This window comes from Babesia bigemina, scaffold Bbigscaff_57244 (assembly GCF_000981445.1).
Source record: "Babesia bigemina genome assembly Bbig001, scaffold Bbigscaff_57244".
Taxonomy (NCBI): domain Eukaryota; phylum Apicomplexa; class Aconoidasida; order Piroplasmida; family Babesiidae; genus Babesia; species Babesia bigemina.
Window position 1 is genome coordinate 1 of NW_012236972.1, and position 13861 is coordinate 13861.

General features: G+C 45.0%; 2 protein-coding genes across 2 annotated transcripts; both read left to right on the plus strand.

The window, feature by feature from the left end:
* Positions 1-758: 758 nt before the first annotated feature.
* BBBOND_0000670 (hypothetical protein, conserved) lies at positions 759-6086 on the plus strand (the record flags this gene model as incomplete). The annotated part of the gene is made up of 1 exon (XM_012914913.1): positions 759-6086. One exon carries the CDS (start codon positions 759-761, stop codon positions 6084-6086), a length of 5328 nt encoding a protein of 1775 aa, XP_012770367.1.
* Positions 6087-6986: 900 nt separating this feature from the next.
* BBBOND_0000680 (hypothetical protein, conserved) lies at positions 6987-12158 on the plus strand (the record flags this gene model as incomplete). Its single annotated transcript, XM_012914914.1, has 1 exon — positions 6987-12158. One exon carries the CDS (start codon positions 6987-6989, stop codon positions 12156-12158), a length of 5172 nt encoding a protein of 1723 aa, XP_012770368.1.
* Between the last annotated feature and the right edge of the window lie 1703 nt (positions 12159-13861).

The following is a 13861-nucleotide window of genomic DNA, read 5'->3' on the forward strand; positions in this document are numbered from 1 at the left end:
CTCTACATCGCCCCTTTACCCACTCTACATCGTTGCCTAACCCACTCCACATCGCTCCCTAACCCACTCTACATCGCCCCTTTATCCACTCTACATCGCCCCTTTATCCACTCCACATCGCTCCCTAACCCACTCTACATCGCCCCTTTATCCACTCTACATCGCCCCTTTATCCACTCCACATCGCTCCCTAACCCACTCTACATCGCTCCTCTATCCACTCTACATCGCCCCTTTATCCACTCTACATCTCCCCTTAACCCACTCCACATCGCCCCTTTACCCACTCCTCATCGCCCCTTAACCCACTCTACATCGCCCAAATTACCTTGTCATTATACCGCTATGACCTTCTTAAACCATTTTAATAACTTGTGCCTTGTCACCCTTCACTTCCCTCTTCCACCTTTTGCCACTGCCATGTCCCATCATGTTCACCCTAACTCCAAATCTCTCTAATTACTTCGTCTTATTAACGCTATGACCTCCATTAAACATTATAATAACTTGCTGATACTGACCATTCTCTTACTGACGATGCTACTAGAAGAGCCTTGAATGACATCCAGTCCAAGTTGCAGCAGGTTAAAAAGCTTGGAGAGAGTCTTAAAGGATTGACTGAAGAAAACAGTTGTAAAAATCTCTTAGAGAATTTATGTTCCGGCCTCGAAACTTTCCTCGGCTTCAACTCTGAGACTAAAGGCTACGACGGCTCTGGCATTGTGTACTCCGACCTGGATAGGCTGTGTGACGGGGTGATGGGATTTTTGAGTGGTGTTCTCAGTAACATCCAAGGCCATTTAGGGCAGCATAAAAATGAAATTACACAAGCAATTGACACTCTTAACAAAAATAAACACGCCGGTAAAAAAGGTTTTAATGTTGCGATTGCGGAGGTGGTCGAAGGGGTGGGGAGGTATAATGATGCTGTCAGAAATTCCAACAACCATGTCAAGAGCAAGATAGAAAACTTGTATAACTACGTCAAGACGGAAAATGGAGGTAAGTTACGTAGTGAAATTCAAAATATGCAGGACCCGGAAAATCCCCTTTACTTCGAGTCTGCTGTGTTTAACGCCGAGAATCTAGTTAAGCAAGCTGTTGCCAAATCAACGCACTTTGCAACTGAGCTTAATAGAGCAACTAAAGACATCAATGATTTTAATTTAGATTGCAAAACTAATGTAAATCACGCACTGAAAAATGTTAAGCACGAAACCGAGCGACTGGAGCAGTCCGCTGCTAAGGAGGGTCGGGAGCTGAAGGCGACGGAAGATGTAATCAAGACAACGCTTGATATTGCTAAGCAGAAGATTAATGAGAGCATTAAGGTAGACGTGAAAAAGCTCATCGAAAAAGTTAAGACTGCATTACAGAGTATTTTGACTCAGATGAGGAGGATTAGCAAGGAAATGCAACGATGCATCGCAGAGTTACAGGAATGGATAAGCAAGGTGGAGAAATTTCTTGGTGAAGATATTGAGAAGCACGTGAAAAAAATTGTGAAGGAAATTAATAAAGATGACTCATACGAACTGCCCAACCAAATTAAGATTGCCGTGCAGAATACAAAAACAGCAGTTGTACAGCTTAACGGCGCAGGCGAGGAGGGTAGAAAGCAAGTCGAAGATAATGTTAAAGCAGCGCTTGAGCAGGTTAAAGTGATGAATGATAAGCTGAAGCAAGATTTGTATGCCGTTAAGCAAGCGATTAAGGGGGCAATTACTAGGTTGGGAGAAACGTTGAAAAAGAACGTTAATCAGGACTTGGGGGCGTTGAAGGAGAAAATTACTGAAAAATTCAATCCTATTGCTACCGATGCTACGGAATTTTTCAAACATTTCAGCTCGACGAAAGGAGCGCTCGATAGAGCAATGAGAGCAGTGGCGACAGATTTGGCAAACATCAAAGATCTCTCTAGAATTGGGCGCATCACCGACGTCCTAGGTTTTGTTCCACTTCTCACTGAGATCGGTAAAAATGGACAAAATCCATTCAGTTCTGTTATGGATTATTTCGGGGAGCTGGACATTTATGTAATGTCGAAGGTTAGGGAATCAATGAACAAAATAGGTGAAGCGATTCGGCAGTCTTCGCGCAGTGCTCATTCATCGGTTTCATCGGAATTGGAAGCTGCATTGCGGCAAGCGGAAGGGGATATCGCAAAATTTAGAAGCATTTTTGGAAATGATATGACACGTCGCGATGTTAATTTCGACCAGGTTAGGAAAGAATTGAAAAACAGGCTTGGAATAGAGTTTGATGTAAAGGGAGATCTGTTGTCTAAGTTTAATCAGTCGCATGGCTCTCATCGTATGTACAATCGCGTAAATGTTTATACTCCAAACAAAAATGAAATGGTGTTCAGAGAGCTCGGTCAGATTGCCCAAGCCGTCTCAGATCATTCCGAGGAAATTGTGAAAGCAGTCCTGGGTAAAATTAAGAGTCAAGTTAAAGAGGAGGTCGAAAGAGTCGCAAATGCTATTAGCACTAAGGTTGCTGAATGTGACGGGCTCCTTTCGAATAAGGAACTGAATGGGAAAGTGGAATCGGAAAAGCTAATTGGCCTTGAAAAGTTAGTAAATGATTTCGGAACGAGGATTAACGTGAAGCTGGATAACCTTCGAAAAGAGCTTGAAACCAAAATTTTCATAAAGAAAAATGTGCGAAGTGGTGGCATCGACAGTGAACAAGATTATGATCTTGGGGCTTCAACTGGTCTCATGACCAACTTCCACGCTACCTACGAGAACAACCTCAAAGACGGCGATATCAAAACCGACGGTGAAGCCGGAAAAAGTGTACTCAACACGGAGATCGGCGGGGATAATATGCCACAGGGAGTCAGTGAAGCTAATACAATATCCGATATTAATAAAACGAAATATCAGAATTACGATTCTCAAGTCAACCAAGATAGCCTTACGCTTGGTGACACAGAACGGTTTAAGGGTGCACTGCCAGCTAAGGTAAATGAAATTAAGTCGCAGGTGGTGAAGGCTCTGCAACCTATGGAGAGTCTCAAGGATGATGCCAATAAAGAGTTGAATAAGGTCACCACCATCCTCGATGCCCTGTGCGAATCCGTCAAGAAGAGTGGCGACACCCTTAATTCCAATCTGCAGTTTTTGACCGGCACGTATTTCGAGGACTACAATGCGGCCAAACGAAATGCCCCAAATAGCATTAAGAGAATCAAACACCAGCTCAGTGAACTCCATAGTGCCGATTTGGGCAAAGTCATACAGGAGGCAGGGAAGTTTCTAAACGGCCTCAACTTAACATGCGACTCCACCATCCAGTTGCTCGGGAACTCCGTTAAGGAGCAGATCTGCTCAGCCGAAAAGACGTTGACAAGGCACCTTAGGAAACAATACGTTGAGGCTGTGAAACAGTTGTTAACGAAGTTCGCCGACAAGGTAACTGAAGAACTGAAGCCGTTGCCCGAACAAATTCAAAAAGACTTGGAGCAAGGCCACAAGAAGTTCATGAAATTATTTGCAGATAACTTCGTTAATGAACTCAGAAGCATAGAAAGTATTAATCCCAAGTCTTCATCCAAAACAGAATCTCCCCTGAGCAACGCTGCGAAAACGTTCGAAAGCTCTTTCAGAGCTTTCTTCAAAGTGTTCAAAGACCTGACGGACTTTAAGTCTGACTACAGGGTTATTAGGCCAATACATAAAGTGCTGACCAAACTGCTGGAAGACATCAAAAGCTCTCGATATTTCAATCACGACTTTAACATGAATTTAAATGATCTTAATAGCTCTCTCGCTACCTTCACCCCGTCTAAATCCCCAAATTGCAAAAACCCTGTGATCCTAGAAACGCTCAAGAATGGTCTATTGGCCACGTGCGAACAACTTGGTTACGCCTACATCAATACGTATGATAGCATGAGTATAACATGGGTTAGCGAAAGCGACCCGGACAGAAAACACTGCGCAAAAATATGTATGACTACGTTTCCTGTCCTATATAACGCATTGGCTGAGCTGAAACAGGGACTTGAAAAATCTGAGAAATCATGGCAATTGTACACAATGTATAATTCTGGAAATATGGATTCTAGCCTACGTAAGTTATTCTTCGGTGAAAACGGGTACGATGTTGGCCGTCCGGCTACAAGCCCATATGGAGAGCTAAATCACAAGTCAACATTTGACGGCAGCAACGTCCTAGCTAATCTAAGCAACAAAACGCATAACTTGTTCAGTCCTGGTCACGCTCGACTTGCCGGTGCTCTCAGCTCAGGAGCACATATCATACCTGTGGAATACGCCGACGAGGACGGATTGATCCCGGACCTCTACGCGTTGCTTAAACCATATGCTCAAGTCTGTCACCTATCCACCTTCTCATCGACTAAGTCGCCGTGCAGTGTCTTCGAAATGCTTCTCTGGTGTTCCGGTTTACAGTTCAACGGAGTATACGATAAGTTGTGTGATTATTGCGATTCACTCTTTGACAAGGTAGCGGATAACGCTGACCCTGAGCACAAAATTCTAGCGCCAATTGCTGCGTATCCGAAGGCGATTTCGGCGTTTGACGTATCTGCTGCAATTGAACATATCGTGTCGCGCTCATACCAACTGCTGACTGCTGTCCTCGGCACGGGAAACGCATACACCATGTACGCCTGTGACTTCCCTATCAACACTCTCGGGCTGAAATATCCTACCTCTGGCGCAGATTGTCTTGACATGCTGCTTGACGTACTTCGTAGATTGTGTCCCGTACTCCATTATCTGTATAGGCAGTGCAATATCACTGCGAATTACGGTGGATGGCGTGACTGCTGGTACGGCAAGGACATAAAGACATCCAAGTGGCCATGCAAAGTTCATCCCACCGACGTGTCAAATAATGAACGAATGTGCCAGGCAAATTACCAACCAAATTGTCAATCAAATTGCCAAGCAACATCCCCCTTAATGAGCTATCTTCACGACTCTCTTCCTGGTCACCTGCCTCACGATATATCATCCATCGGCTGCAGGGCTGTGTGTTCTACGTGCCCTAAGGTTAAGAAAGGCATGCCGTGTCTGACACCTCTCGGTTTCAGGGGGTTTACTGGTAGTGTGAAGACGGGTAGAGAGCTGTGTGAGATACTACGTGATTTCTTTGCAAACTCATATATAACGACGCTGTTCGGCTTAATGCCCAGACCGCCTACGTCACTACCCGAGCACTTCGAGTTCGCATTGCAATTAGCAAACGTGTTGAATAACGATGGTTCTGGTAGAGAGGCTGTTAGTGCAGCTTTCGTCAAATCAACGAAGGATCAATCCATCGACCTTTATAATGAACCATCGAAGCTTACCATTGCGCTTTGTAATGCTTATAACAGCAACAAAAGGCACGACGGTATGGAGCATCCTAACGTTTCAGACGCCGATTTGTCAACTTTGTCGAAAGAAACGACATGTAATTATCCAAACAAAAACATTCATTGCGCACCATATCTGTCGACCTTATACAGCGATTACTACTACTATGCTGCCGAAAAGCACACTGCTCTCTACCTGTCCTGGGCACTGTATTCAGCGTGGACGTTATACGAATATCTGAAATCGTTGCTAGATGCCTTCGGTAACATTTCCTGTCAGGATTGGGGATGTGACAAATGCCAACATGGAGGCAAATGTAAACCAGGCAGACATGGCCTTAACTACAACTGCCGATGCAAAGGGCTTGTTGAGTGCCGCGGTGTAAGGAGCATCTTTTACGCCTACGGGTTCACATTTGGTAATGCTGAAGTCTTATCTGACTTTGAGAATAAAAGATACTGTCACAATTTCTACAAACAACTGCAGAACGTATTAAATTCCAAATGTTTCATTGACCTCTTCCAAAAATGTGACGAATTCATATTCACCATCAGGCAGCCGTTTATATGGCTGAACATCGCACTCTGGTCACTGTCCCTCTTCTACCTCATCTGCGTGATGGTTGGTCGCCTGGACGTTTTCCACATCCGATCCCATCTCAGATCACCCTCATCGCACACCATCACTGCGCAATCACTGTTGGCTGCAGCGCAAGTCGGAAGGCTTGCCAAGATAACTTATCTACAACCGTAATTGTATTCACATTTGTAATTCACAGTAACTCACGTAACTACTCACCTACTCACCTAACAAACAAACGTAGTCTAATGTCTCGAATTACTCGAGCGGCAACCTGTGAACTGGATAGCACCTAGATGAGGTGATGAGTGAACGACAATGCAACGTGTCTACCTAACAACCAGGCAAAGTGTTAACCTAGCACACAGGCAAAGTGCTAAGCTAGCATCCAGGCAACGTGTTAACCTCGCACCCAGGCAAAGTGCTAAGCTAGCACACAGGCAAAGTGCTAAGCTAGCACACAGGCAAAGTGATAAGCAAGCAACCAGGCAAAGTGCTAAGCTAGCACACAGGCAAAGTGATAAGCAAGCAACCAAATAAAGTGCTGACCAATGCCATGACCAAAGTGGTGACCAATCACCTGACCAAGTTGATGGTCACGGCAGCGATGACATGGTTATGGTTACGGCAGCGATGACATGGACACGGCAGCGATGACATGGTTACGGCAGCGGTGACATGGTGACAAGAGTGGTGATTATTATCCACTCTACATCGCTCCCTAACCCACTCTACATCGCTCCTTAACCCACTCCACATCGCCCCTTTAACCACTCTACATCGCTCCCTAACCCACTCTACATCGCCCCTTAACCCACTCTACATCGCCCCTTTACCCACTCTACATCGCCAATTAAGTCCCTTAATGCCGAAAAAGAAAAGCTTTCTTGCCCCTTCAAATACTCTGATAAGGAGACTTACTGTCAGTACTACGACAGCCGTATTAAGAAATGTCAAGAGGCTTCAAAAGCTGATGACCGAAAAAAATCAATTTTGCAAAATACTATTGATATCTGCACAAAATCTAAAGAAGCCTGTGAAAAACAGCACAATAAATATCCTGAGAGTCAGGCCATGAAGGACATTCAGTCCAAGTTGGATCAAGTTGAAAATCTTCAAAAAAATCTTAAAGGATTGACTGAAAATGACAATTGTAAAAACCTTTTAGAGAATCTTTGCTCCGGCCTCGAAAAATTTCTCGGCTTCGACTCTGCTTCCAAAGGCTACACAGGTCAGGGCATTGTGTACTCCGACCTTGACAGGCTGTGTGACGGGGTGATGGGATTTTTGAACGGTGTGCTTGAGGGGGTGAAAGATGATGAAGCGGTTAAAACATACAAAGATCTAACTGAAATTACAGATTATGTACAAAAATCAATTGGTAAAGGCTACGGTATTGAAGGCTTTAGGAATGCCGTAGCCATGCTCCAAAATGGACTGATGTTTTATCACGAGTCATTTGATACATTAACAAGCAGTGTTACTAATAATCTAGAAAAGCTCAGCAGAAATTTAAGTGGAGATTATAAAAGTGGAATAAACGATAATCAAGATATTGTCAACCAGTTATACTCCTGGAGATCCACGATCAAAACGATACAAAGTAATGTTAAAACCATTGAAGTTGAAAAAACTTATAAGCTCGATAATGTGTTGAAAAAAGAAATAAATGCTGAGTTAAAACCCGTAAAAATGTTGGTTGAGCATCTGAAAAGAGTTGCTGAAAATACTGGTTTTGAGAGCAAGGTTATGGCTGTGGATAGTGAGTTTCGGAATAAAGAAGATCACGTCAGAGAACAAATCAGGCAGCAATCAGCAGTACTACATGGCAGATTGAATAATAATTTCGAAGAAATAAATCGTAAAATCCATGTCATCGGAAAAGTGCGTGATGACGAGTTGGAACATTTGTTAAAACTGATGAGGGAGTTGGTTCAAATTTCAGACTCATCATACAAAGCGGTAAAAAAGTTGGTATTTGAATATGAGAAGAATATTGTCAAACAGTTAGGAGTCATTGATGTTATGGTTAATGGTATTATTACGGATGACATCTCCAAGCAGCTGCAAGATGTTTCCTCTCAGATCAGTTCGCAGTTAGATACGCTTAGCCGTCAGGTAGTGATTCTTGGTGGACTGGCTGCAGAAGCTCAGATGGAATTGCCGCAACAATTGAGTAATATCGAATCTGAATTGAGCAAAGAAATTGAGCTTATTAAGCAGCAAATTATTAGTGGAATTACGCTTTGTATAAAAAATATTCTCGGAGAGAAAATTAAAAACAAGCTTCAATGGTTTACTGGTAAAGTTGCTAAAAACGATAACGGTGATGATGGTCTCCTTGATTTGGTCGTTTCAGGCGTGCATACATTTGCGGACAAATACTCGAACAAAAGCAATTTTGAAAAGGATGTTTTGCCAATATGGATTGCAAACATTTTGGAGGCGGAGCCAGTGAGAGGTTATCTGGACAAATATGTCGGAGATAATGGGATAGAAAAACTTAAGGCGCCGTTTAACACTAGAGGAAACAATGGAATCAATGCAAAGCTCAACGAAAAAATCAAAGAGCAGATGGTTTTAAAACTCAGTGATAACGTCACGGAACAAGCTACATCTATCCTTCCATCGAGGCCAAATGAGAGCATCGCAGACAAACTCTGTGACGTTCAGAAATTGTGCAGTAAATTCGCCGATGAGCTCAGTGGAACGCTGCACCCTGATAAACTTAAAGAAAATGGCAACATTTTTTCTACCTTATACAGGGCTATAGAAGGTGACGTTAAAAAAGGTACTGAATCCCCGAATAGCTTTCATCTTATCAATGCTCTTCACTCGTTATTCCCAGCGCTTGTTTCAGCTGCGAGGCACGTTGCTAAAGAACTCGAATCTTTCACCGACGGGGGACCTATAAACCTGGGCAGAAATGTCATATCGGCTATAGAAAGGGTGAAGCAGCTTGGCAGCACTCTTGAGAAAGAGATTCAAAAGACAGATCGTACACACTATGATATCGCTGACACACTTGGCAAGCAAATGAAGGACGAGCTCGGTGCAGCGGCCACCAAAGTCAACTTCAACGGCTCCCTTAATCCGCTGGTCAATGCATCAGCTACGAAAGGCATCGAAGTGTTGAATGCAAAAATAAACAGCATCATACGTGATAAACTTGATGATATTAGTCCTTCTATTCGAGGCCTAATTAATAGGCTAAAGAACCCAGGCAACAGGGTGGGCAATGTCCGACAACTAGTCGATGATTTGCAGGGGAAAATCGATAATCTCAAATCTTCGGTGAGCGGTACTGATGCCATAGCGAATGGTTACATTAAGGATCAAGTGAGTTCTGTAAGTCAGCGTGTTGCCGACCTTAAGTTAAGAGTTACGGCTATTAATGAAGCAATCGAGAAGTTTGACACAGCGCTTCGAGATTCGCTAACTAATGCCACTAATGCCGTTAACACTACGCGTCAGCAAATGAGTGACCGTATTGACGAACTGGAGGGGCAACTCACTCAGACTGCCAAGGAAGCATTCGCCACCGTCAAAAGTGCAGTGCAATCGATGTTCGCCGAGGGCCACAAGGCGGACTTGACAGCTCTACAAGGATTGGTGGACAAGCAGAAAAAAGCGATCCGGAAGCTCATTGACGCGGACAAAGAGATCGGCCTGAAAGGCCTGTTACAAGCAATGTACACAGACGAAGGAAATGAAATAAAGAAATTACTACTTGACAGCGTTAGCGATGGTGAGAGGTTTAAAAAGTTATGTGAGAAGTTCAACGCGTATTTAAGACTCATCTTCACATACATCACGGCACAGGTCACAACTACAAGTGCGTCGCCATCCTCCGCCTCAACCAAAGAGGTAACCAAATCGCTAAGTAACGTGCAAGGTGCGATTGACATTTTGCTTAGAAATCTGACAACATCAAAGCACTTTGATAACATTTTCGTTAATAATCTGCAATCACTGTGCAACGTACTTATCAAATTTATGCCGTCTCACTTTGCCGGGGCGCCTAACCCTAAGCTGCTGGACGTGATAAAGAGAGGGATGAAAACCTTGTATGAGCAGCTTGATGTGGCGTACGTGAGTGCGTACTCTGGTGATTATTGGAGCAAGAAAGACGCCCAGAAGTATGCAAGTGTCATTCTGAGCTTCTTGCCCATTATATATGGTGACTTGGGTACGGTTAATAATTACTGTCGCGAGGAATGGAAATATCATACGGTGAAAGAAACTAATGGTCTGAATGAATGCTTGACGCGCTGCGGTTATGCAAGTTTTGCAAACCAAGATTCAAAAGGCGGCGAGTTGATATTGCCTTTGAACAATCGCAGAGGTCAGACAATTCATGCTAAACTGAAACCACCGCTCACAGGATTCACCAACGAACATCTGTCCACGTGTTCATCGAATACATCGAATATACAAACTGGCTTCAATATGTTTGACATTATCGATTGTCTCATTTACCATCTCAAACAATATTACAATGTATGCCATTTGAACCTTTCAAAATCAAAATTCCATCCCTCCACAATTCGTGGCATGCTCTCATGGTTTGGTGGCTTACCGTATAATTCAGTGTTCACTAAAGTTAATGGGCACTTTAAATCTTTAGCCGCCGAAGAAACGACACAAAAAGACATCAGGATTAAGGAATGCCTTGATAATATTCCCTTCTACTTAACCTCCGTATCCTATGAATGCAATCATCTTCTCACAACTATCCAGGGGCACGGTAGCGGCTTCGGCCAGGCTGCGTATCCCTACGCCTGCAATTTCCTAGACAATTCGCAATGTTTCGTTTATCCGTCCGACATTTCTAGCTTATTAGATATGCTTACGGAAATATGTGCTCGTTTGTTATCTTCACTCTACTTCCTGTATAGCCGATGTCGTACACCATCCCAGGTACATGGGTGGCGTGAGTGCTGGTACGGTAAGAGCATCGATAGCTTCGACTGGGATTGCAACAAACATTCCGCTGATGCTCCTAATTGCCAACCGAAATCTCCATTACAAGCGCACCTAATGGACGGTCTACCCAGCTGCCTACCACATAAATTGACATCCGTCGGCTGCAAAGCCGAATGCAATACGTGTCCTAAAGGCTCACCGGGTCAGCAGTGTATGACTCCTATGGGCTTCTGGGATCTGACAGACGCAGCCACTGTATTTGGTACAGGAAAGGAAATATCGAACCTGCTGAAAAGTTTTTGCGGAAACGCGGATTCACCTCTGCCAACTCTGTTTCGTTATCTTAAAACCATGAACCCCTCACCTCCGAAGAATTTGGGTGACATGTTGTCTTTGTATTGCCAACTCTTTCAAGAACATAACGGGAAATACATGGATAACACTGCGCTCAAAAAGCACTTGGTCGACGTTACAATACCAGGGTGCTTCCCACTTCCGACCTTCCTGCATGGAGATTATCCTGTGTCTAAATTAACAGACGCAGTGCAAAACGTATACAATTCAGGAAGTGGCCACCCTAAGCCAACGGTAAAAGACGCCATAACTCCCGGTCACAAGGATTTGTTAAGTCTAGTTACTAAGTCTTCATGCGACTCACCTAACCTATGCGCCCCTTACCTCCATCCCCTCTGCAAAAATGCATACCATACCTTTCCCACGAAGCACGCAAATTTGTATTTCTCATGGTGCACTTATCTTGCCTGGGAGTTCTGGAATTTACTTGACGAATTACTCAACGCATTCAAAAACATGTCGTGCCAAGCGTACGGTTGTTCATCATGCAACTGCTCGTCTGGCAAGCATGGAGTCTGTGAAGCTAATCCAACCGGACCAGCCAAACCCACTAAACCAAGTTGCCATTGTACATCCATCGTTGGCTGCAAAGGTGTCTTGTCGTTATTCAACAAATACGGGCTTACCTTCCGTATACCCGGAGAGCTGACCAAAAATGATAATAAAAGAACGTGTGAAAACTTCGTCAAACAAATGACAAAAGTGTTGTACGATGGACACTTCAGCACCTTGTTTGAAGAAATAGATAAATTCATCTTTGCCATCAGACAGCCCTTCATCTGGCTGAACGTCGCCCTCTGGCTCCTCTCCTTCCTCTACCTCCTCCACATCATGGTCATCCGCCTCGACCTGCTCCACATCAAATCGCATCTACATAGTCCCTCGAGTCATCGCATCGCTGCTCAGTCACTACTTGCTGCCGCACGCGTTAACAAATTGGGGAAAGTGTTTTATCTGCAACCATAATCGTACTCACGTGTTTACTATCTACACTCACCTAGCATCACCTACTCACCTAACTTATGAACTGTGCTTTAATCTGTTGCATCACTCATTGATCTTTTTATGTGATTGTGTAGTACTTAACTGAAGTGCTGACCAAGATGCTGACCAATGCCACGACCAAAGTGCTGACCAATGTGCTGACCAACGTGATGACCAAGGTGCTGACCAAAGTGTTGACCAATGTGCTGACCAATGCCACGACCAACGTGCTGACCAACGTGCTGACCAAAGTGCTGACCAAGGTGCTGACCAATGCCACGACCAAGGTGTTGACCAAGGTGCTGACCAAGGTGGTGATCAATGTGCTGACCAATGTGCTGACCAAGGTGGTGATCAATGTGCTGACCAATGTGCTGAACAAGCACCTGACCAAGTTAGTGGTCACAGCAACGATGACATGGTCACAGCAACGATGACATGGTCACGGCAGCGATGACATGGTTATGGTCACGGCAGCGATGACTAGGTCACGGCAGCGATGACTAGGTCACGGCAGCGATGACTGGTCACGGCAGCGATGACATGGTCACGGCAGCGATGACATGGTCACGGCAGCGATGACAGTGGTGACGGCAGCGATGAAATGGTCACGGCAGCGATTACATGGTTACGGCAGCGATGTCATAAACACGGCAGCGATGACTGGTCACGGCAGCGATGTCATGGTCACGGCAGCGATGTCATGGTCACGGCAGCGATGACATGGACACGGCAGCGATGACATGGTTACGGCAGCGATGACATAAGTGGTGATTATTATCCACTCTACATCGCTCCCTAACACACTCCACATCGCTCCCTAACCCACTCTACATCACTCCCTAACCCACTCTACATGACTCCTTAACCCACTCTACATCGCTCCATAACCCACTCTACATCGCCCCTTTACCCACCCTACATCGCTCCTTAACCCACCCTACATCGCTCCCTAATCCACTCTACATCGCCCCTTTACCCACTCTACATCGCTCCCTAACCCACTCTACATCGCTCCCTAACCCACTCTACATCGCTCCTTTATCCACTCCACATCGCTCCCTAACCCACTCTACATCGCTCCCTAACCCACTCTACATCGCCCTTTTACCCACTTTACATCGCCCCCTTATCCACTCTACATCGCGTCCTTTACCCACTCTACATCGCCCCTTAACCCACTCTACATCGCTCCTTAACCACTCCACATCGCTCCCTAACCCACTCTACATCGCCCTTTTATCCACTCTACATCGCTCCCTAACCCACTCTACATCGCTCCCTAATCCACTCTACATCGCCCCTTTACCCACTCCACATCGCCCCTTATCCACTCTACATCGCCCCTTTACCCACTCTACATCGCTCCCTAACCCACTCTACATCGCCCCTTTATCCACTCTACATCGCTCCCTAACCCACTCCACATCGCCCCTTTATCCACTCCACATCGCCCCTTATCCACTCTACATCGCTCCTTTACCCACTCTACATCGCTCCCTTATCCACTCCACATCGCCCCTTTACCCACTCTACATCGCTCCCTAATCCACTCCACATCGCCCCTTTATCCACTCTACATCGCTCCCTAACCCACTCTACGTCGCTCCTTAACCCACTCTCCATCGCTCCCTAATCCACTCCACATCGCCCCTTTACGCACTCCACATCGCTCCCTAATACAC